Here is a 25814-nt window from a genome sequence, read left to right on the forward strand (position 1 = left end):
AGAGCCCCGAAAAGCATTCCTATTTTTCGCGGAACCTTTACTAGACGACGCACAGTGTTGCCGCTTCCTTGTAAACGTGGACAAAAATAGAAGGAGTTGACCTAGGTCGATGAATTTTAATACATAGGGCATAGGAATGAAAAATTCCCATTTTGGTCCATATCGGTTCAGATTTGGATATATCCCCCATATATATGTCTCCGATTCAGCTATAACTCAGTCAATTTTAATTGAACCACATTCAAATTTAATATGCGATATTTGCTTGGGCCTCTGATCAGTTTTACCGATTTTGTTAAAAATCGGATCAGATTTCGATATAGCCCCCACATATATATATTTCCCCGATTTTGCTATAACTCAGCCAATTTTAATTGAACCGCCTTCAAATTTAATATGCGATATTTGCTGGGCCTCTGATCAGTTTTACCAATTTTATTAAAAATCGGATCAGATTTCGATATAACCCCCATATAATATTCCCCCGATTTTGCTATAACTCAGTCAATTTAATGGAACAACCTACGAATTTGTTATGTGCTGTAAACCGATGTTATTGCCTCTCAAACTGATTTGAAATTGGTAGCTAAATTTAAATTCATACTTTTATTAAATATTAATGTTAAAGTTTATTGAGACTCATATAAAAACATTAAAAATGGTATTGGGAAACAAATATGTATATAAATAAAGAAACTTAAAACTATAAGGTATTATTTTCATTTCCAAACGAAGTAGTCAAATAAAGTGAATTTATCCACTGAGGCAAAACAAGGATTCTTGCTCCTTTCGTACAAATTGTTTATGATAATATGGTTGTGGCTCCGAGAATCGTATTTTATAGGATGTAAACTTTGCATTTTTTAATTCGAAAGGGATGTCTGTTTCATGTACCAAATGGTCGAAACTGCAATTTGCTGCAATTTTTAGATACACTCCATGAAAGAAGCGAAATTCGTGAGTTTTCTATAACACGTTACTGTTTCAATAAACATAACGGTACTTCATGTATACACATTATATGTAAACTTTTTTTTCATAAATTGCAAGACTATCGACCACTCTTTAATTCCCTATTCAAAAGTTGTGGAATATGTCAATAACTTCTTTAAAAAATTGCCATGAACATGGGTTTGTTTTTATACCCTCAGCCTTTAGGCTATGAAGGGTATATACACTTTCATACGGGCAAAATGTGCCTCATCGAAATAATGGTTTTAGACCCCAAGTATGTTTGGACGAAATGTGTTTCAGACAATTTGGAGTCGATTGAGCAATGTCCGTCCGTCTGTCTGTCTGTCTGGCTGGCTGGAGCGCACGATAACTCTCGAAGGGATGAACCGATTCGGTTAAAATTTTGGCTTTCGTAATATTTTGTCCAAACTTAGTTTAAGTTCGAAGATGAGCTATATCGGTCCACTTCTTCCGGTACCTCCCCCACAAAAGTTCGAAAATGTTCGGAAAATTTGTACGCACGATAACTCTTGAAGGGTGTAACCGATTTGGTCCATACTTTGCCCATCGTGGAGCGTGTACCAGACTTAGATCAGGTTTTAATATGGACTCAATCGGTCCACTCCGTCGGGTACCTCCCACACAAAATTTTGGAAAAGTTCAGTTTAGGAACATCTCTCGAATCGCTTTGATTTTTGCTTTAGCAACTTGTATTCACTGCCCTCCATACGACGGTATAAGTTTCATCAGGGGCAAGTCCATACTTCCTGAGAAAATAGCCTGAAAGTTGCAAAAAACCCCTATGACACCGTGTGAGGAGGTTGGAGGGCAAAATAACTCTCGAACAGGTCTGCCGATTCGGTCCAATGTTTGGCCTTAGTAATATTTTGTCCAAACATAGTTTAAGTTCGAAGATAAACCATATCGGTCCACTCCTTCAAGTACCTCCCCCACAAAAGTTCAAAAATGTTCGGAAAAATTGTGCGTACGATAACTCTTGAAGAGAGTGGCCGAATTGGTCCATACTTTACACATCCTAATATATCTACCAGATATATATCAGGTTCAAATATGATCTATATTTGTCCACTCCATCCGGTACCTCCCACTCAAAATTTCGGATACATGTTCACTTTAAGACCTGCTTTCGAATCACTTTGATTTTTGTTGAAGCAACTTGCATTGCTGCCTCAATTGCGATGGTAAAAGTTGTTTCAGGGGCAAGTTCATACTTCTTGAGCAAACATCCCTGAAGTTCTAAAAAACCCATATGGTACCATATGTAGTGTCTGGAGATCCATTCTTTTTAGTATCTCCTCCGCAAAACTTTTGATATTAAATCCTAATCAACATTTTTGTCAGTTCAAACGCCCAAAATTTTTAAAACTCCCTAAATACATGCGTTTTTTGGAAAAAAAATTGTTTCAATATACACAGGCTGAGGGTATATCTCTGTCGGCAAAGCCGACTGATACTTTTTTACTTGTTTAAATACATTTTAGTAAATGTCACATACGAAAAATGTTCTATGTTTAACGAGCTATAACTTTATAGTAACACCAAATATCGACAAAATCTTTGTGGTTTGTCCTATTTGAAGTGTTCTCAACAACATAAAAACATAAAATTATAAAAAAGTCAAGAACACATTTTTCGATTTTTGTCCACTGAGGCAACACTGTGCGACGGATGGTCGTGAAACTTAGGACTCGGTATTTTTGTTACGTTGAAATTTCCATGAGCCAACAACATTCTGACAACATTGGCTAGCTAGTCTGAAGTTCGATGGAGCTTTCGGCTTTCAGTTGTTGTAGAAGTTATATTTCCTGAGTGTTTTCAACCATGTAAAATCTTTTCTACAAGTTTGGACTCGACGATAAAAAGGAGATACATATGTATATGTTCCCACAGACAGGCTTCACTCATTGGTAAGATGTAGACTTCCCTTGTCCCTTAATGGACGTTCATTTTATTATACGTCACAATAGCCACAGAGTGTTTTGCTGACGCTTTGAAATATTCTTAACCCTGGTACCATATTTACAAGCAAGTTTCGGCGATACCTCGATATTGGAATGGCACTTGGTGTAGTTGAGGAAGACCTCTAGCCCGCCTTCTATTTATAAAAGAAACTAAACTATATTCTATCTTTGCAAAACATCTAAAAGAATTTCTATCAATACAAGACAGTTTCGGCGATACCTCGGTATTCCAAATGGAATTAGCGTAGTTGTTTATGCTTTGTGCTTTCCGAGTATACCAGTTTGTGTTGTAGGCTGATTCAGTAAAAAAGATGTATTTGTCGCAGTGATTTTTAAAGAAACCTCTTCGGCCGATGTATTAAATGAATTGGGTTAGATATAAAGATCAACAAGTATTTGTTGTGCGAACATTAAGATCTGACTAAGGTGAATAAGTTCTAAAAGCAAAAATGTTCTCAACTTCACTTCGCAGACCACCAGAAAACCATGAATGAAATCAATTTGCCCACTCTAAAGTACGATTAAAATTTTAGAGCTCGTTTTTAATCTATTTTTTTCATGTTTCAAGAATGAAAAGTAATAATCAGTAATAATTTTAACTTTTAGTTTTTGTCGTTTTTTAATCAATTTTGTTTGCTTTTCATCACATTTGCCAACTATCAATCAAGATCCATCCATCCATCCACCAAACTTTCTCCATCTACTTGAGCACCAAAAATCATGACGCATCCCAAAGCTTGCTAAATATTTGTTATAAAATCAAAATTTTGAAGGCATTTCCGATAATGGAATGAAAATTGCAGCAACAAAGGTTATAACGAACCATTCGGTATTAAGAGGAAATAATAAAAATTTTAAATAATGTCGAACTTCTCTATAAAGTATCTGTTTATAATGAAAAATCATTATTAAAAGGCCACTTAGTGTGACAATTCATATTCATTTGTTTTTTTTGACGATTCGTTATAGAGACGTTACTTATAAAAAAGTTCGATTTTAGTTAAATTTGTCTCAAAACTAAAAATAATTTAAATTCAATATCTTCGTTATAACTGTGTTGGACTGTATATTGTACATTTTCTTTAAGAACAATTCATTATTTTTTATTTAAGAATTATTTTCTTCGTCCTCACGCTTTCGTAACTATTTTGTTTTAGAAAAAACGAAACGAATTTCAGAACACGATATCTCATCACAAACCTCATACCACATAAGTGTATATATAAATTATATATTAGTTTAACTTTGCTTGCGCTTTTGTTTTAAGGCCATATTCTGCACCAGGATGAAAAACCCAAGAAAATAATCAGCAAAGCAAATCTCATCATGTCGTGTCGTTAAAAAACAAAACTGAAAATAAACTCAACTAATTTCAGGAATGTTAATCTTCTATTTTTTTCTAATGAACAACTACTAAAACAAATTTATTTTTGTGTGCATTTGAAACCCTTTCTACTACCCTAACAGTTACGCACCTAAAATTTTTTGAAATGCAATACTAACCTCTTTTATTACTTCCCATCATGTCTTTCTTATTTGAATGCAATATTAATTTTGTAACAACTTTTTCCAGATGTCACCACCCTCAAATCTCGGTCTGCTCAGTCAACGAATAAATCAACAACAGCAACAACAAACGATCAACAATATCGGACAATCAACAGTGGCAACAACAGCACAAGCAACCAACAACGCCACAATCAATCGACTGGAGAACAATCAACAGCAGCAGCAACAACAACAGCAGGCTGCAGCAGCGTCACAACACAAACGGAGCCTTTCGTTCAATCATCATCTCAGCTACAATCAATACACACACACTCAGCTTCAACAACCTCATCAAATGCATCATCATCAACAACAACAACCACCAAGTCTACCAAGTCATCCAGTGGCAGTGCCAAACCACAAATCAAATTTAGTCCAGACATCGAACAGTATTTCGAAGACACAAATGCCGGCACATCATACGGCAACAACAAACACCATGGCAACAGCAGCAGCGGCGGGAAACGTAAGGACCGGAAACACAAAAGGTAAATAACAACAACAACTTAGACCTAGAAGACCTCTTGAAAAAAATACCTTTGTTCTATCCATAGAAGACTTCTTTAGGGGGAAAGGGTGCTTCCAGAGGAAAGGGTTCTTCTATAGATCCTTTTCAGAAAAAAGGGTTCTCCTGTAGACCCTTTCCAGAAGAAAGTGTATTTCTATAGACCCTTTCCAGAGGAAAGGGTGCTTCTATAGATCCTTTCCAGAGGAAGGGGTGCTTCTATAGACCCTTTCTAGAGGTAAGGCTGATTCTATAGACCCTTTCTAGAGGTAAGGCTGCTTCTATAGACTATTTTCAGAGCAAAGTGTAGAAGCGGACCCTTTTCAGAGGAAAGGGTGCTTCTATAGACCCTTTCTGAAAAGAAAGGGTGCTTCTATAACCCCTTTCTTAAAGAGAAGGGAGCTTCTATAGAGCCTTTCCAAAGAAAAGTGTGCTTCTTTTAGACCCTTTCCAAAGGAAAGGGTGCTTCTTTTAGACCCTTTCCAAAGGAAAGGGTGCTTCTTTTAGACCCTTTCCAAAGGAAAGGGTGCTTCTTTAGACCCTTTCCAAAGGTTGCTTCTTTAGACTCTTTCCAAAGGAAACAGATGAAAGGGTGCTTCTATAGACCCTTTCTAGATGAAACGGTACTTCTATAGACATTTTACAGGTGAAACGATGGTTGTATAGACCCTTTCCAGGCGAAAGGGTCGTTCTATAGACCCTTTCGAGTGGAAAGGGTGTTTCTATAGACCATTTCCAGATGAAAGGGTTCTTCTATAGACCCTTTTCAGATGAAAGGAAGCTTTTATAGACCCTTTCCAAATGCAAGGGTGCTTGTATAGACCCTTTCCAAAGGAAAGGGTGCTTCTATAGACCCTTTCCAAAGGAAAGGTTGCTTCTATAGACTCTTTCCAAAGGAAACAGATGAAAGGGTGCTTCTATAGACCCTTTCTAGATGAAACGGTACTTCTATAGACATTTTACAGGTGAAACGATGGTTGTATAGACCCTTTCCAGGCGAATGGATGGTTCTATAGACCCTTTCGAGAGGAAAGGGTGTTTCTATAGACCATTTCCAGATGAAAGGGTTCTTCTATAGACCCTTTTCAGATGAAAGGAAGCTTTTATAGATCCTTTCCAAATGCAAGGGTGCATCCAGTTGAAATTGTGCTTCTATAGACCTTTCCAGATGAAAGGGTGCTTCTGTAGACCCTTTCCATATGAAGGGGTGATTTTATAGACCCTTTACAGATGAAGGGTTGCTTCTATAGACCCTTTCCAGAGGAAAGGTAGCTTCTATAGACCCTTTCCAGAGGAAATTGTGTTTTTATAGACCCTTTCCAGGGTAAAGGGTGTCTCTGTAGGCTCTTTCCAGATGAAAGTGTGCTTCTATAGACCCTTTTCAGAGGAAAGGATGCTTCTATGGAGCTTTTCTAGAGGAAAAAGGGTGCTTCTATAGACTACCCTATAGGGTAGCTCATCTCTCGCCGCGGAAAGGGTTGGTCGCATCCCCTAATTGCGATACCAAACAAAGAGAAATGAATCACATAACGTGAAATTGTCAAAAGAATTCTTTGAGACCCTTTCCTGATGAAAGAATGGTTCTATAGAACCTTTCCAGATGAAAGTATGCTTCTGTAGACCCTTTCCCGATGAAAGGGTGCATCCAGTTGAAATTGTGCTTCTATAGACCTTTCCAGATAAAAGGGTGTTTCTGTAGACCCTTTCCATATGAAGGGGTGCTTTTATAGACCCTTTACAGATGAAGGGTTGCTTCTATAGACCCTTTCCAGAGGAAAAGTAGCTTCTATTGACCCTTTCCAGAGGAAATTGGGTTTTTATAGACCCTTTCCAGGGTAAAGGGTGCCTCTGTAGGATCTTTCCAGATGAAAGTGAGCTTCTATAGACCGTTTTCAGAGGACAGGATGCTTCTATGGACCTTTTACAGATGAAGGATTGCTTCTATAGACCCCTTCCAGAGGAAAGGTAACTTCTATAGACCCTTTCCAGATAAAAGGGTCTTTCTTTAGACCCTTTTCAGAGGAAAAGCTGCTTCTATAGAACCTTCCCCGATGAAATTGTGCTTCTGTAGACCCTTTCCAGATGAAAGGATTCTTAGAGACCCCTTACAGATGAATGGATGCTTCTATAGACCCTTTCCAGATGAAAGGATTCTTTGAGACCGTTTTCTGATGAAAGGATGGTTCTATGGAACCTTTCCAGATGAAAGTATGCTTCTGTAGAACATTTCCAGATGAAAGGGTGAAAGGGTAGTATTTCCAGATGAAAGGCTGCTTCGAGTTGAAATTGTGCTTCTATTAACCCTTTCCAGATGAAAGGGTGTCTCAATAGACTCTTTCCAGATGAAAGGGTGCTTCTGTAGACCCTTTCCATATGAAAGGGTGCTTCTGTAGACCCTTTACAGATAAAAGGGTGCTTCTGTAGACCCTTTACAGATAAAAGGGTGCTTCTATAGACCCTTTACAGATGAAGGGTTGCTTCTATAGACCCTTTCCAGAGGAAAGGTAGCTTCTATAGACACTTTCCAGAGTAAATGGTATTTCCATAGACCCTTTCCAGAGTAAATGGTGTATCTATAGACCCTTTCCAGAGTAAAGGGTGCTTCTGTAGGCTGTTTCCAGATGAAAGGGTGCTTCTGTAGGCTGTTTCCAGATGAAAGGTTGCTTCTATGGACCCTTTCTAGAGGAAAAAGGGTGCTTCTATAGACCCTTTCCAGAGAAAAGATTGCTTCTATGGACCCTTTCCAGAAGAAGGGGTGCTTCTATAGACCCTTTCCAGAGAAAAGGATGCCTCTATAGACCCTGTCCCGGGGAAGGGGTGCTTCGATAGACCCTTTCCCGGGGAAAGGGTGCTTCTATAGACCTTTCCAGATGAAAGGATTCTTTGAGACCGTTTTCAGATGAAAGGATGTTTCTATGGAACCTTTCCAGATGAAAGTATGCTTCTGTAGAACATTTCCAGATGAAAGGGTGAAAGGGTAGTCTTTCCAGATGAAAGGCTGCTTCGAATTGAAATTGTGCTTCTATTAACCCTTTCCAGATGTAAGGGTGTCTCAATAGACTCTTTCCAGATGAAAGGGTGCTTCTGTAGACCCTTTCCATATGAAAGGGTGCTTCTGTAGACCCTTTACAGATAAAAGGGTGCTTCTATAGACCCTTTACAGATGAAGGGTTGCTTCTATAGACCCTTTCCAGATTAAAGGCAGCTTCTATAGACCCTTTCCAGAGTAAATGGTATTTCCATAGACCCTTTCCCGGGGAAAGGGTGCCTCTATAGACCCTTTCCCGGGGAAAGGGTGCCTCTATAGACCCTTTCCCGGGGAAAGGGTGCCTCTATAGACCCTTTCCCGGGAAAGGGTGCCTCTATAGACCCTTTCCCGGGGAAAGGGTGCTTCTATAGACCCTTTCCCGGGGAAAGGGTGCCTCTATAGACCCTTTCCCGGGGAAGGGGTGCTTCTATAGACCCTTTCCCGGGGAAAGGGTGCTTCTATAGACCCTTTCCCGGGGAAAGGGTGCCTCTATAGACCCTTTCCCGGGGAAGGGGTGCTTCTATAGACCCTTTTCCGGGGAAAGGGTGCTTCTATAGACCCTTTTCCGGGGAAAGGGTGCTTCTATAGACCCTTTTCCGGGGAAAGGGTGCTTCTATAGACCCTTTCCCGGGGAAAGGGTGCTTCTATAGACCCTTTCCCGGGGAAAGGGTGCTTCTATAGACCCTTTCCCGGGGAAAGGGTGCTTCTATAGACCCTTTCCCGGGGAAAGTGTGCTTCTATAGACCCTTTCCCGGGGAAAGGGTGCTTCTCTAGACCCTTTCCCGGGGAAAGGGTGCTTTATAGACCCTTTCCCGGGGAAAGTGTGCTTCTATAGACCCTTTCCCGGGGAAAGGGTGCTTCTATAGACCCTTTCCCGGGGAAAGGGTGCTTCTATAGACCCTTTCCCGGGGAAAGGGTGCTTCTATAGACCCTTTCCCGGGGAAAGTGTGCTTCTATAGACCCTTTCCCGGGGAAAGGGTGATTCTATAGACACTTTCCAGGGGAAAGGGTGCTTCTATATACCCTTTCCTGAGGAGAGGGTGCTTCTATATACCCTTTCCTGAGGAAAGGGTGCTTCTATATACCCTTTCCTGAGGAAAGGGTGCTTCTATATACCCTTTCCTGAGGAAAGGGTGCTTCTATATACCCTTTCCTGAGGAAAGGGTGCTTCTATATACCCTTTCCTGAGGAAAGGGTGCTTCTATATACCCTTTCCTGAGGAAAGGGTGCTTCTATATACCCTTTCCTGAGGAAAGGGTGCTTCTATATACCCTTTCCTGAGGAAAGGGTGCTTCTATATACCCTTTCCTGAGGAAAGGGTGCTTCTATATACCCTTTCCTGAGGAAAGGGTGCTTCTATATACCCTTTCCTGAGGAAAGGGTGCTTCTATATACCCTTTCCTGAGGAAAGGGTGCTTCTATATACCCTTTCCTGAGGAAAGGGTGCTTCTATATACCCTTTCCTGAGGAAAGGGTGCTTCTATATACCCTTTCCTGAGGAAAGGGTGCTTCTATATACCCTTTCCTGAGGAAAGGGTGCTTCTATATACCCTTTCCTGAGGAAAGGGTGCTTCTATATACCCTTTCCTGAGGAAAGGGTGCTTCTATATACCCTTTCCTGAGGAAAGGGTGCTTCTATGTACCCTTTCCTGAGGAAAGGGTGCTTCTATATACCCTTTCCTGAGGAAAGGGTGCTTCTATATACCCTTTCCTGAGGAAAGGGTGCTTCTATATACCCTTTCCTGAGGAAAGGGTGCTTCTATATACCCTTTCCTGAGGAAAGGGTGCTTCTATAGACACTGTCTAGAAGAAAGGTTGCTTCTTTAGTCTCTTTCCAAAGGAAGGTTTGCTTCTTTAGACCCTTTCCAAAGGAGAGGGTGCTTCTATAGACGCTTTCGAGAGGAAAGGGTGCTTCTATATACCCTTTCCAGAGGAAAGGGTGCTTCTATATACCCTTTCCAGAGGAAAGGGTGCTTCTATATACCCTTTCCAGAGGAAAAGGTGCTTCTATATACCCTTCCCTGAGGAAAGGGTGCTTCTATATACCCATTCCTGAGGAAAGGGTGCTTCTATATACCCTTTCCTGAGGAAAGGGTGCTTCTATATACCCTTTCCTGAGGAGAGGTTGCTTCTTTAGTCTCTTTCCAAAGGAAGGGTTGCTTCTTTAGACCCTTTCCAAAGGAAAGTTTGCTTCTTTAGACCTTTTCCAAAGGAAAGGTTGTTTCTTTAGACCTTTTCCAAATGTAAGAGTGCTTCGATAGGCCTGAGGAGAGGGTGCTTCTATACACCCTTTCCAAATGAAAGAGTGCTTCGATAGACCTGATGAGAGGGTGCTTCTATAGACCCTTTCTAGAGAAAATTGTGCTTCTATAGGCCCTTTCTAGAGGAAAGGTTGCTTCTTTAGACCTTTTCCAAAGAAAAGGTTGTTTCTTTAGACCCTTTCCAATGGAAAGGTTGCTTCTTTAGACCCTTTCCTCTAAAGTGTCGTAAAAGTGCAGTTCAAGTATTGTTGGTTTTGAAATTTTCACCGAAGGAACTACCTTTTGATTCTGATACATCGAAATAAATTATTTCGTGAGGAAGTCCAGGCTTCCTCTTTTGTACAGTCATAGACAGACTGAGGGTATGTAGCTGACGGTAAATTCGATAGATACTTTTTTACTTTTTTAAAAAAATCTTTGCCCCAACAAATAATAGTATTCTACTTTCTTTTTTTTCAGCTAATTGGAATATAACAAATATGCGCCCAGCACCACCATTACGTCCTAGCATTTTAAATACCAGCACAACGAGCGGTAACAGCAGTGGTGGCGGTGGCAGTGGCGGTGGCGCTGGCAGTATTGGTGCCAATCTATCCAATTATTGTAATGGTCGTAAAAATCAACCAACTTTTGAAGAGGATGCCTTAGTTTTGCGTGTCTTCGAGGCCTATTGTGCGGCCTATCAGAATACAACGCGCAATACCATACATTCGGGTAAGTCCCAAAAAATAGTTAGTATTTATTTTCCCTCTCATTACCCCATAGACATCTTCACAATATGTCCCATTTATCCACCATAACATTAAAAAGAAACATACAACTTGAACAAAGTTGAACTTGCTTTGTTACCATCACCACAACCACCAACAAACTGCTTTTTTTTAAACGTGCCAACCAATCGTAAATGTATTTTATTTATTTTTAATATGTATTTAAATATTTAAACACCATTTTTACATAAATGCTTTTTTTAATAATAAACTATTAAATGGGTTTCAAGGTATTCGACAACACATTTTTGGGGCTTTTTTATTTTTTGTTACTTTGTGGGGTTGCTTAATTTGTCCAACATTGTTTTTATTACCACTAGAAATATTCAGAACATTTGCTTATTTTCAGAAAATAAATACGAAACAAAAAACAAAACACCTCATAACTTGCTGCTCCATTACCACTTATTATAACCTATAAAAACAACAAACATTACACCAACAACAAAAACACATGGATTCATTAGTATGTAATTATAGGGAAAAAGTCTGTCTGGATGCATAATAGAAAATTTAAGCTGCATAATTTTTAAGATATGTGTGTTCCCTTTAAGGACGATTAGATCAATAAACTGGAATTTCATTAAATATCCTTTTCAAGGACTAATTATGGCGGTTTTTATACACCAAAAACTGATAACATGCTTAAGATTTTGTTTTTAGAATAATAAACTTAGATAATAATTTTAAATTATTTGATAAATGTTTGTCAATTATTAGCATCGGCTTATATTTTCCTATGCATCTGGCTGACGTTCTCTGTGATTGCATATAATCGTTTAATGGGTTTGCTGATATTGTTAATTGTATTATATTAATTTTTAATATAAATGTCAATACAGTCGAACTTCTTTATAACGAACGCCTCTATAACAAATAATTCTCTATAACAAATCGTTTTATAAAATATAAATATGATTAGTAGGAATTCTTCGTCCACAGTGGCGCTACCTTATAGAGATGTTCGACTGTATAACAATTGACCTTTTTAATTTGTATTGTTGGTTTGTGTTTTATGTTGCGATTTATTTTATAAAAATCAAATAATTTTTGAATTAAGAAATAATGCAAATACTCATATTCACTAAACATATTTTATGCTATTTATAAAAAATGGAAACCACAGCTACTGTATTGAAGCGCTACTTACACCATTAAGGTTTAGGTTTATATATTTTTTAATTTGTTCTTTATAGATTGTAAGATTTTTTATAACTGTACATAGAGTATAATTTTATTTATAAGCTCACCCTTCACTTACTGATCGAATATAAATGGATCACATTTTAGCTGCAATAATGTTTTTAGATTTTTTGGTTTAACACAGTTTTTTTTTTTTTAATTTCGTCAATAGTTTGCCCATTGATTGTTAATTTCATTTTGGTTTTTGTCATCCATATTTACATCAATACGAACTCACACATTTAGGGTTTGTTTTCAATTGTTGAGTAGGATTTCTTCAAAATAGTGTTGAGGTTCTTCAGAAACTAAAAAAATCCCTTATTCCCACATGTTTGTAGGTCATTCATTGTTACTTTTGGGAATACCATCAATTTCGGACACCATGTTTCGAGAGATCCTCCATTACTTGATCTTCGAACAAAGTTAACGCCTTTATTGACGATGTTCGTATTCATTTGACTCTTATTGCTGCGTTCTTCATATGGAATACTTTTAAAGGGCCTTGTATTTATAGAATACCTCTAAAGGATCTTCTATGTATAGAAGTCCTCTAAAGAGCATTCAATGTGTGGAATGAATTGAAAAGGCTCAATGGGCTTTTATATATTGAAAACCTTTAAAGGGCATTTTATGTATAGAATATCTCTAAAGGGTCTTCTATACGTGGAAGACTTATAAAGGGTGGAAGACATTTAAAGGGCTTTCCACATATAATGGAACTTTAAAGTTTCGACGAGGTTGTTAAATCTTGTATTCACCGAAGATGACTTTTCCTATTTAAAAGTTCAACGGAGATGACTTTTTCCTATACAAAAGTTCACCGGAGATGACTTTTCCTATACAAAAGTTCACCGGAAATGACTTTTCCTATACAAAAGTTTACCGGAGATGATTTTTCCTATACAACAGTTCACCGGAGATGACTTTTCCTATACAAAACTTCACCGGAGATGACTTTTCCTATACAAAAGTTCACCGGAAATGACTTTTCCAATACAAAAAGTTCACCGGAGATGACTTTTCCTACACAAAAGTTCACCGGAGATGACTTTTCCTATACAAAAGTTCACCGGAGATGGCTTTTCCTATACAAAAGTTCACCGGAAATGACTTTTCCTATACAAAAGTTTACCGGAGATGATTTTTCCTATACAAAAGTTCACCGGAGATGACTTTTCCTATACAAAACTTCACCGGAGATGACTTTTCCTATACAAAAGTTCACCGGAGATGACTTTTCCTATACAAAAGTTCACCGGAGATGACTTTTCCTATACAAAAGTTCACCGGAGATGACTTTTCCAATACAAAAAGTTCACCGGAGATGACTTTTCCTATACAAAAGTTCATCGGATATGACTTTTCCTATACAAAAGTTCACCGGAGATGACTTTTCCTATACAACAGTTCACCGGAGATGACTTTTCCTATACAAAAGTTCGCCGGAGATGACTTTTCCTATACAAAAGTTCACCGGAGATGACTTTTCCTATACAAAAGTTCACCGGAGATGACTTTTTCTATACAAAAGTTCACCGGAGATGAATTTTCCTATACAAAAGTTCACCGGAGATGACTTTTCCTATACAAAAGTTTACCGGAGATGACTTTTCCTATACAGAAGTTCACCGGAGATGACTTTTCCTATACAAAAGTTTACCGGAGATGACTTTTCCAATACAAAAAGTTCACCGGAGATGACTTTTCCTATAAACAAGTTCACCGGAGATGACTTTTCCAATACAAAAAGTTCACCGGATATTACTTTTCCTATACAAAAGTTCACCGGAGATGACTTTTTCTATACAAAAGTTCACCGGAGATGACTTTTCCTATACAAAAGTTCGGATAGAATTCTAAATTCTCACAGTGTATAGATCTGATTCTTTGGGTGTGGCTCTTCATTTTATTGATGGTGTCTTTGTCAGGGTTAAAGTCGATTTTTGGAGTAACATATGGTTTTCTAATAGAACGCCATGCCATCTTCTGAAATACTAGAACAGGGAATTCTTATAGAAGACCATGATTATACCCTCAGCCTTTAGACTACCGACCAAAATATGCCCCAACCAAGTGTGTTTGGACGATATCCGATGCCCGTCCGTCTGGCATGCACAATAACTTTAAACCGATTTGGTCCAAACGTTGCACCTCGTAATATTCTGTCCAAACTTAGATCAAGATCGATGCATTCCTTTGGGTAACTCCATTACAAAAATTTAAATTTTTTGCTAAAGTGCACACATTAAATCTCGAAAAGAAAAACCGATTTGGTTCTTAATAGATCAGGTTCGATTATTGACTGTTAGTCCATTTCTTTGGGTACCTCCCACACTGAAGTATAAGACCTCCCCTCGAATCGTTTTGATTTTTTTGCAGCATATTGTATCCGTGTCTCCTATTACCACGGAACAAGTTTTTTCAGAGGCAACTCAAGATTTCATAAGAAAATGGCTGGTCTACACGACAACTCACGAACGGACACTGCGTTTTCCATATTTGGCATATGGTAATATTTCTGTGAATCTTAGAAAAAGTTCGAAGATGGTGCTTATCTGTCCACTACTTCCCGTACCTCTTATTTATTAAACGGGGCAGCCGATTAGACCCAAACTTTGACTCTTGTAATATTTTGTTCAAATTAAGCTATGTTTGAAAATAGGCAATATCGGTCCACTCCTTCGAGTACCTCCCTTACAAAAGTTAAACATTTTTGTTTAAGTGCAGCTTGTTCAAGGATCCTTTGTATATTTTTTCCAAAGTTATTTCTTGTGGTCCTGTTGCCAGCGATATTATGTTTTTCGTTTGTAAATCCATGCTTCCTGATGAAATGGAGCGAAAGCTCTAAATTATACGATGACCAACTGAAATGACTGGTGGGCGCGATATCTATCGAAAGGAATGACTCCCAAATTAATATACAATTCCAAAATGTACTGTGCGGCCCATTCCTGCAGGAACCTCCACCGCAACACTTTTGAGGTTTAATTTAAATCCATATTTTTGTAGGTACCTTCATATCGGTATTCGTTTTGTTCGTAGATAAAAGTTTCAATTCACACAGGCTACCACAGCTTTTAACTTAAACGCATTTCAAGTACTCTTTGAGCATCGCTTTGGAATTTTTTCCCGGAGGTATTACTTGTGGTACTGTTTTCCGTGGCAAGTCCATAGCTATGAATCCCTACTGCCAGAATGTCTCTTCCGGATTCCTCAGCCCCAGTGAGTCGTCATCTCGTCAGATCCGCAGCACCTAACAGCAACGTCACCCGCAGGACTTAGCTTAGGTTAGGTTAAAGGACGCGCAGCTGTCGTGTTGGACAGCCACTCCACTCGGAGACCTTATGGTCCATTGTGTTCATCCTATAGTGTGGGTTGGAGAAAAGAAAAGAAATAAATTGCATAGAAGGTATCGAGGAAAAAAGTAAGAATAATAAAGTACTATGGATTGAAAGACAATTGAGAAATTATTTTAGATAAGAGAGAGAGAGTGAGGAGGGTTTGCCATATTAAGGTGCTGTAATTCCTTCATGTTGAAGGCACTTCAGACCCTTGGTGAGAAGAAGCAGTGTTGTCGGCTTGGCTTGGCAGAATGTTGTCAGAGATGTTATTGTATGTTCATCCATTGTTTGAATTCTCCTGGTCATGAGCATTGGACAACGGCATAATAAGTGCTCAATCGTTTCTGTTTCTTCTTCATCTTCGCATAATCTGCAGTAGTCTGTGGAGTCATCTCTATCCCATTTGCAGGTCATTGATCTTATTCTGCAGTGTCCCGTGATTACTCCAACCATTAGTTTGGGGTCGGATTTTCTCATAGAGAGTAGAGAAGTGGTCTTCCGTTTGGAGAGGTTGGGCCAGATTGCCTTTGATACCTTACAGCCAGGTTCGTTGTTCCAAATCTGACCAGCCTTCTCCCTGTGTACTTGTTATAAGAGCCGCATGAAATGACACAAGGGTGGCTTAATTGGGTTATCGATTTCGATGTCGTTTGACTTAGATCCGCGACGCGCCAGTTTATCCGCTTTTTCATTTCCCTCGATGTCGCAGTGCCCTGGGACCCAGCACAAGGTAACGATTGATCTTAGGGCCTCAAAAGCTTTCCTGCAGTGCAAGACCGCAGCAGACTTGATTGAGTGGGATTTAAGTGATTTTAGGGCCGCTTGTCTAACCACATAGATAATCACCGGTCCAGCTATGTCCCCCTCCGTGTTTTTATCAACTCTGCTGCTTTCGTGACCGCAAAAATTTCGGCTGAAGTGAGGAGAAGTACCGGAAGCTGTGGACCGGTATTGACCCATGAAATTAAGTTTGGATATAATGTGACGAAGACCAAATGTTGGACTAAAGCGCTTGAACAGTTCGAGAGTTATCGTGCTCTCCGACCGGCACATATGGTGACATAGGGGTTTTTTTATACCTTTCTGGCTGCTTTCCCAAGAAATATGGACTTGCCCCTGAAAAAACTTTTACCATCGTAATGGAGGTAGCGAATGCAAATCGCTTCAACAATCAATCAAAGTGATTCGAGAGCAGGTCTTAAAGTGAACTTATCCGAAAATTTGTGTGGGAGGTACCTGGACAAATATAGTCCATATTTGAACCTAATCTATATCTGGTAGATATATTAGGATGTGCTAAGTATGGATTACATCGGGCATTCCCTTCAAGAGTTGTCGTGCGCACAATTTTCCGAACATTTTTGAATTTTTGTGGGGGAGGTACCTGAAGGAGTGGACCGATATGGCTTATCTTCGAATTTAAACTATGTTTGGACAAAGTATTACGAAGGCCAAATTTGGACCGAATCGGCAGATCCGTTGGAGAGTTCAACCACTCCAACCGCTCCAACCACTACACACGGTGTCACTTTTTGCATCTTTCAGGCTATTTTCTCATGAAGTATGGACTTGCCCGTGATGAAACTTGTACCGTCCTACGGGGGGCAGTGAATGAAAGTTGTTGCAGCAAAAATCAAAGCGATTCGAGAGCAGGTCCTAATCTGAACTTATCCGAAATTTTGTGTGGGTGGTAACCGAAGGACGATTGGAACCTCATCTAAGTCTGAGTACAAGCAAAACAAGGGCCTATTCAATTTGAGTAGCTGCAACTTTGAAACCGATATAAGTAAATTAGAGGTAACGGTAAGTCATCCTCAAGCCCTGGAAAGAAGGAAGATAGGACTTCAGAAGAAGGAAGATGTAAAATCACCACAAATTACAATGGATGATGTTTCAAATGCAAATCATACAAAGTATTAAGCCTCCGAGATAATGCTTAAACAGGTGGAAGAGCCGAGTGTTGAGTATCTCACCAAATTTCTCAACCTAATGTTTGCCACTCATATCCTGCCCGATGTCGGTAAAATTATCGTTGTTGTGCCGATACTGAAGCCAATGAAGAATACCATTAAGCCTGAATGGCAGCTCTTCACATATCAGTGGAGGACTCAACCTGGACAGCGTTGATGGCGCTCGACTTATTGTAAGCCATTGATAGTGTTAAGCACTCCACGCTGTTCCAGGACATCGAGCAGATTACCCTCTGGTTCAAAATTAGCCTGCAAACCAACTGTCGCGTGTCCGACACGTCTGAACAATTTCGGAAACAAGATCGTTTAGATTTCGTTCCGATTTCTAAACGATTTTTCGGAGGCGAAATAGTTCAGATTTCGTTCCGATTTCGGAGCGAATGTCGGAAATAAAATTCCCCTCCGAATTTCCCAAGAATTTTCATCAGATTTCGTTCCGAAATCGATTCGACATTTCGTTCCGAAATTATGTCAACCACTTCATACAACTTTCGTTAAGATATCGTTACGATTTCGGATCCGACATCGGACGTTGCCTCCGAATTTTGTTCCGATTTCGATACGATGTCGGCACGATTGGTTTGCTGGGAATGTTTAACCAAGTATATATGTATGTGGACACCAGTCGTACGTGGAATTCAGGAACAAAAAGTCGAAGCCCGGTAATTTTGTATCACGAGTTTGCTTTAAAATCTGTATGTACCGTTATGTGCGGCTGTACCAAATCATTGACATATACCAAACATTTTTAGTAACCAAACTTCTTCATAAAGGACTCGAGATAAAATTACGTTAAACGTAAAATTACGTTAAACTAAGTTCGAAAGAAATTTTTGAAAAAGTTTTAGAGTTGTCTTGCCCATTTTGGTATGTGCCGGGAAGGTTTTGATGCTTGGATCATTATCTCAGGAAGTATTGACTTACTCCGGAAAAAGATTGTACCGTTTTAAATGAGGCCGCTAGAACAACCTACTGAAAAAAGAATCTAAACGATGCGAGATGAGCTCTTAAACTTCACTTTATTCGAATTTTGTGTGGGAGGTACCCGAAGGAGTGGACCATAGCCCATACTCCAACCTGATATATGACTGGATGAAATACTATGATGTGCAAAGTCTGCACCAATCAGAAACTCCCTGCGAGAATTATCTTGCGGATTTGCCATTTTGGGTGGTGTCGTCAGGGTTTCTTGGAACATTTTGCCCAATACCTCAGGAAATATGGACTTGCACAAGAAAGAATTGTACTGTCCTAAAGGGAGCCGCATGGACAACCTGCTGGAAGAATTTCAAGACGATCTGCGAGGAGCTCTTAAACTTCACTTTATCCGAATTTTGTGTGGGAGGTACCCCAAAGGAGTGGTCCAATATAGTCCATATTCGAACCCAATCTATATTTGGAAGGAATAATACGATGTGCAAAGTTTGGACCAAATCGATTGCTCCCTTCGAGAGTTGTCGTTTACACCATTTTACAGACAAATTTTGAACTTTTGTGGGGGAGGTACCCGAAGGAGTGGACCGATAAGGCCAATCTTCGAACTTAATCTAAGTTTGAACAAAATATTACTATACCTAATATTTGGTTCGAATCGGTTGATCCGTTCGAGAGTTCTCGTGCGCACCAGCCAGACAGACGGACGGACATGCCTAAATCGACTCCAAAATGTCGGAAACGAATTTCGTCCACATTGGAGTCTAAAACCGTTATTTCGATGAGGCACATTTTTGTCGTATCAAAGTGTATATACCCTTTCTAGCCTATAGGCTGACGATATAAACATTCAAACCTGTCAGAACGTCGCAGAACTGCAGCAAGTTGCCTCATCATGTAATCAGTGGTCAATCTGCATCAGGAGACGAAGCTGCGCAACTAATCCCACCTCTCTCCGGATTTTTTATGGACGACAAACCCAATCCGGGTTGCAGAATTTTTGAATCTGGATACAGAGGAACCAGAACCAGATAACTGAAAAATATATGTACGAATAAACACATTTACGTTGCTTAATAACAATAATAGGTCTGTCTGGTTACCCTAACAATTTGTACCAATTGTTGCTGGAAGTCGTCTGTTAACACAAAAAGCCAGCAAGGAGGGAGCGAATCGAGAGAGACATTTTCACAGTTCTTTTACTGAGAGTTTGCAAATTCTGGCAAGCACTTGTAACTCTTCTTCTTCCTGAAAACAATCAAACAGCTGTTTTTAATTATTCGGTGATTTATGCTTGTGAAAATTAAAAACAAATTTATTGTGAAAATAGCAAGCCTCAATGTATTGTTTTTTTTTTAGAAAACAAAGTTGCAAAGTGGAAAAATTCCTTTTTTTGGATCATTTTCTTTATTATTTTTAATAAAATACAACATTTTTGCTTCCTTTGGTTCCTTTATTGGCCGAATATTTGTTCTGTTTATGCAAGTCAGATGATTGCTTGCTGGTTTTTGCTGGGACTTTTTACAATTTTCTTGCAAAAGAGAATAAAAACAATTTACTCTCTGAGAAAGTTCTTCCTGGGAAAGTAACCAGACAGACCTAATAATCACTGTATGTGTATCAATTGTATCAGCATGTAACAGTGACGAGTAATGACCTCAACCTTTGTCTTCTTATCATGCTTGTGTACGTTTTCTCGTTGGAGGCTATTAAGATTTTATCAACCTGGTGTTCTCGTCTAGGTCCTTCAAGACAATTGTTTTTCCATTCTTACTCCGGTTATTGTAAATCTCCTTCTCGAAGTGGAAATTTGTGTCCCTACCCATGCATGTGCGGAGATGCAAAAAGGCGCTTTTATGATGCTTTGCATCCCCGACTTCATTGGTATCAATAATATTAGAAGCGTTGAATGCTGGTGGATCGTCCTTGGACTTTACACCTTAAGTTAGAGCCTCTGTCGCATCTTGCTTCTGATGTTTTATGGGCAACTGCCAAGGTTTCTGTTTCTAGTTTCCCATCATCCATCTTTCTTATTGGACTTTGCCGGCATAACAGTAGCGTTCTGCCCATCGTCCAATAGGGGCAGACTGCGTAACATATCCTCTGCGAAAATGTCTTGCTTTCGCTCTTTAGGTACAAGTTTCTCCAGTTAGTCGAAGAGTTCCCTATTCTATTTTTCTTAACTATCCTCCATTGTAAGTCGAAGATTGGCATTCATCACTCTCGGCAATAGCGTGATCCTTAAACATATGAAATATTTACGTGTATATCTGTGCAAAGGCATCCACACCTAAATCAGACATTTGCTGCCTGCACGGGATTATTTAGGTCGTGAACCGACTGATCCTTTTTTACTTGGTTTTATGTTATTTTTTGTATTCTAGTTTCTTTGCGGCCAACACCACCTAATCGTATGCTTTAAAATGTTAATAGTTAGAGATTTAGTCATCTCAAAAACTGGAAATCACAGAAGTTTTTATTAAAATTTTGTTTCATCAACATCCCTTGCTAAAGCTCAGTTTAGTACCTGATGCTACAATCTATTTTAAGTTTTGTTATCTTCTATTGCTTTACACTCCATCCATCATATGTTTTGTTTTTGCCACTGTTCCCCATGTTATTTTTTGAATGTTTTTTTTCGTTTTTTTTTATTTTATTTCCTTTTCCTTTGCCAATCACCCAGCAGCCAGCCATAATCACCAATTAGCCTGAAATAAGCCTTTCACATTTGATGTCGTTACGTTTGTGTGTGTCTCGTTTATTGTGTGTGTGCGTGTTACTTTTTTCGTTCTCATTGTTCAGTTCGTTTTCTTCTCGTAAATCATGGTTTTTTATTTCTATCATTGTTTCTCTCTTTATCTCTTCTTCTTCTCTTCCTGCGTTCGTTCATGTGTGAAATTTAAAAACGAAAACAAAAAATCAACTCCAACAACTACAAAAAACCATCATAAATTCCATTCGTTTAGCCCTGCAACCATGGACTCCTTGCTTGCCGATACGAGGTGGCAAATTGAAGACCAGCAAACATTTTTCCACCTCCAATCCCCATTTGCCGTTTCTGTGTAATGCGGGAGTGCAATTTCCCGGTGGCGGTGGCATTGTTGGCCACAAACAAAACTCCTCCACGAGCAGTTTGAATTCTTCGTACATCTGGCGTGAGGCTAGTCCAAATAATTTTAATTTATATTCTTCATCGATATCGTCGCTAAATGTGGGAGCTGCCGTGGGGGTGGGAGGTGGTGGCATTACAGGGCCAACAAGTGCTGCAGGTAGTGGAGGATATAGATATTCTCTATCCACCTCGGGGTCAACAGGCTCAGGATCGGCAATGCCAGGTGCAAGTGGTGGTGGAGGTGGCGGTAGTGGTCCATCTTCCATGGGCCTGGACTATAGGGCCTTATCCGAAGAAAGAGCCACCCGAAAATCTTTGAATCGCCTGAAAAGTGGTTTTGGTTCTGGTTATGATAACATCTTTATGACGCCACTACTGCCACGCAAGAATAAAGGTTCTCCCAAAATTGTCAAGTCCAATTACAATTCACCCCAAAGACTGCCACCTCCCATGAGGAATCGCTCCGAAGATCGCCAATCCTCCACAAGTATCAATAAAAGTCTACCAAACCATCCGGGTCTCTATGATCGCCGACTAAATCGTTCCTTTGAAACGGCTGGAACCTCACACCGCTATGCTGGTTATGGTGGTGGTTATATGATGGGCTATGGCCTTAAATCCACTTCCCTGAGACGCAGTACACCCCAGCTACCCAATGATGATGTTGTGGATGGTGGTGGAGAAAGTGATGATGCCGCCAATGATTGCCACAGCTTAACCCACAAAGGTTGCACCGAGGCTTTGCTAATGAGAAATGGACACAATTCGTCGTCATCTGGAGGCGCTGCAGCAGCATCATCGACAGGGATATCCTCAACAGGCCCATGTACGGGAAATGGAGATGGTGATTCATCTCAAAGCCAATCTGGCAATTGGTGTTGTGGTAATTTTGTTATGAAACAGTGGCGTAAAATCAACAATTACTGATTGTCACCCACCACTGGTTCATCATCATTGGTGAAAATCATCAAACATGAATGAGAGATGACTGACATTCATTCATCACATAGCCATAACCATAGCAATATAGTCGTCATAGCCATATTAAGCATTCACAACAGCCTTTAGCATGATCCACCCCCCCACCCTCGTACCACATATTTTCCCACTACCACCCATAAAAAGATATTCCCTCATCATCTCCCCTCTCATTATTGGCATTGCCATATTCATCATCATTACATTTTGTAGTTAATATTTTTCTTTTTTTGGAGAAGATCCAAAACAAAGACCTAACATTTTAATAATTCTATACAAAAACAAACAACAACAAAAACAAGCTGTTAAAACGCTGATACAATCAGAACAACAACAACAACCAAAACAGATATTGTGTTTCATAGCTTTTATGTTGTCTTACATCTTTTTATACTGCAACTTAGTTTATAAAACTAACCAAAAAATAGAAAAACAACAACTACAAAGTAAACTAATTTATTTTTGTTGTAACTTATTGACATCTAATCATTTACCACATATTTTTTGTTGTATAAATAATTTTTATCTTTATATATAAAACTCAATTGTCGTTTGTTGGTAATTGAATCAGTTGAAAGCGGCTAGAGCGATTTGGATAATTTTTTGTGGAAATGTTAGTCACAGTCCAGTTTAGGTTTTTATGCAAAGAAAAACTGGCCACGCCCACTTTAACGCCCACTTTTATAAATATGTTATATCTACGGATCTACTCAATAGATTTTCCTGAAATTTGCAGGGAACGTAGTATGATGACCCCCGGTTGATGACCCCCGGTTGATGACCCCCGGTTGGTTGAATTTCGGATCGGGCGGGGTACCTCCCCTATGCCCTATTTTTGTAAAAATGCAATATTTGCAACAATTACAAATGTATCGCCTTGAAAATTAATTTCCGAGTCAATGGCGATTGTGTCTCCGACCTTACGTGCCTATTTGGGGCATTAAGACTGGACAACGCCCACTTTTTTAAATATGTTATATCTACGAAACTACTAAATCGATTTTCCTGAAACTTTCAGCGAATGTACAGGGTTGGTCCCCGATAAAAATAGGCTACATATTTTTTGACTTTTGGATCGGGCGGGTACCTCCCCTAAGCCCTATTTTTGTAAAAAATCAATATTTGCAACAAATACGAATGTATCAGTTTGGGAATTCATTTGCGAGTCAATGGCGATTGTGTCTCCAACCTTACGTACTTATTTTGTGACTTAAGATCCGACCACGTTCACTTTCTAATTAGGTTATATCTACAGGGGATTTTCAAGAAAATCGCGATTTGTCTAAACTTTTAAATCTTTATAAATAAAAATCAAATATTGTTCGTTGGTAATGGCATCAGTTGAGAACGGCTGGACCGATTTTCGACTTGGGTTTTTATGCAAAGAAAATTTGACCATGCCCACTTTTTTCAATTTTCTATTTTTATCATTTCTACAAAAACTACTGAACCGATTTTCCTGAAATTGCCAGAGAATGTACAGAGATGGTCCCAGCTTCAAATAGGCTACAAATTCAGTTGAATTTCGGAAAGGACGGGGAACTTCCCCTATACCCTACTTTTTAAAAATGTTATATTTACAATAATTACGAATGTATCTATTTGGAAGTTAATTTGCGAGACAATTGTGGTTGTGTCTCCGACCTTACCTACTTTTTTAGGAAACACAGACTTGACCATACCCACTTTTTAAAATATGTTACATCTACAAAACTACTGAACCGATATTCGTGAAAATGTCAGGGAATGTACAGGCATATTTTCTTGAATTTTGAAGAGGGCATATTTAAAAAAACGTCTTACCTTTATGAATAAAAATCAAATGCTGTCATAACTGATGACCACGCCCACTCTTTTCAAAACATTATTTTTCCCAAACTACTGAACCTAATTTTCGGAAAATATTCTGAAATGTCCCGTGGTCCAAAATGCTATATATTTGTAGACAAATTTCGGGGCCTATTATTTTATAATCGGCGTATTTGTTAAACTTATGAGTGCATCAGGTTGCAAATTAGTTTTCGAGACAACGGTGGTTGTCCCCCGATCAAGAAAAACTATATATTTACAAATGTAATTAAATGGTGAGGTTAAACGGTCCATCAGCCATGAAAAGCTAAAACATATACTTCTAAATAAGCGGGAGAATTCGATTTAATCATTTTTTTAACTTTTATTATTAGATCGCTTTAGGATAAAGACAGTGACATGGACGATAATAAATCCTAAAAGGCACAAATTGGCGAAAAATCCGACAAAGTCCGTAAGAGAAAAGAAAGGTTACAGACAAAATCTGTTGATAAATTTAAAATCCTTCTCGGTTTGACAATGGACCGAAGAAATGAGGTAGAAAATACCTACTTTTGAATTAAAACTCATTACGACGGGCCAGCAACGCGGACCGGGGTCTGCTAGTTGTTAAATAAAATAGACAGAATTTTGAAAAAAAAAAATGAACGGAACATATTTCCATTTTATTTGCAGCAGTAGAGGAGATATTCCTAAGAGGAGCAGTGTTGAGATATATTAAAAAGACATAACGGTTAAATAAACTATTCGAGAAACTATTTCCATAAAGGCCACCGGTTTGATAGAAAAATCGCTCATTTACTCAAAGAGTATCACATCTCATAAAATTCAGATTCGAGAAAAACTTGTTTTAATTTGCCGATTAAAACTTAAAAAGATTATTACACAAAAAATAAAATACCCAGATATCAGTGCTGTGTAAGATCAAGCATGATTTGAATGATTGAAACGCATTACCTGTAACTAGTGAATTGACATGATAGATAGGGAAGCCCAATTACAGTGACAGAAAAACAGGCTATAGGCTATTTTGGGTGTCGTTTTTCAGTGTAAAGTAACAAGGATCAATGAGTAACTAGTTACATGCCTATGTCAAACTAGACAATTGTTATTTAATGAACAACTGGGCAGTGTTTTCTAATCATTTGGTTTTTGTTTGATTCCTCTAATTCCTCCTCTAAAACGGGATTTCGGAAAAACCGAATCGATGGAAGTCTGCTGAAGCTAAAACAAAAAAAGATCGACATTTCTTCGATCGACCATTCCTATCGGGATTTGTGACATACCTGGGGCCTAATTACGTGATTCGATTCGATCGAGTATTTGCTCGTGAAAAAGATTTCGACACGATTAAAAAGCGGCATGACGAGATTCGATCGAAATCATTGATCGAATGTTTCGAGAGTAACCGGTAGTCGAACTATGAAAACCTATGTATACT

General features: G+C 38.9%; 1 protein-coding gene across 21 annotated transcripts in view; it reads left to right on the forward strand.

Annotated features, from left to right (window-relative positions):
- RtGEF (Rho-type guanine nucleotide exchange factor) overlaps positions 1-25814 on the forward strand; it is a 145635-nt gene that overhangs the window by 97064 nt on the left and 22757 nt on the right. For 12 of the 21 annotated variants that reach the window (XM_073971108.1, XM_073971092.1, XM_073971110.1 and 9 more), the window contains 3 exons: positions 4510-4972; positions 10738-10992; positions 21441-22412. In XM_073971108.1, the coding sequence (XP_073827209.1) occupies positions 4510-4972; positions 10738-10992; positions 21441-22412 (1690 nt within the window). Of the gene's footprint in view, positions 1-4509; positions 4973-10737; positions 10993-21440; positions 22470-25814 lie in introns of all 21 variants that reach the window. The other 9 variants (XM_073971103.1, XM_073971106.1, XM_073971107.1 and 6 more) reach the window with 2 other exon arrangements.

Source organism: Musca autumnalis, unplaced genomic scaffold, assembly GCF_047663935.1.
Source record: "Musca autumnalis isolate F117 unplaced genomic scaffold, ASM4766393v1 scaffold_2, whole genome shotgun sequence".
In the NCBI taxonomy this organism is placed as follows: Eukaryota; Metazoa; Arthropoda; class Insecta; order Diptera; family Muscidae; genus Musca; species Musca autumnalis.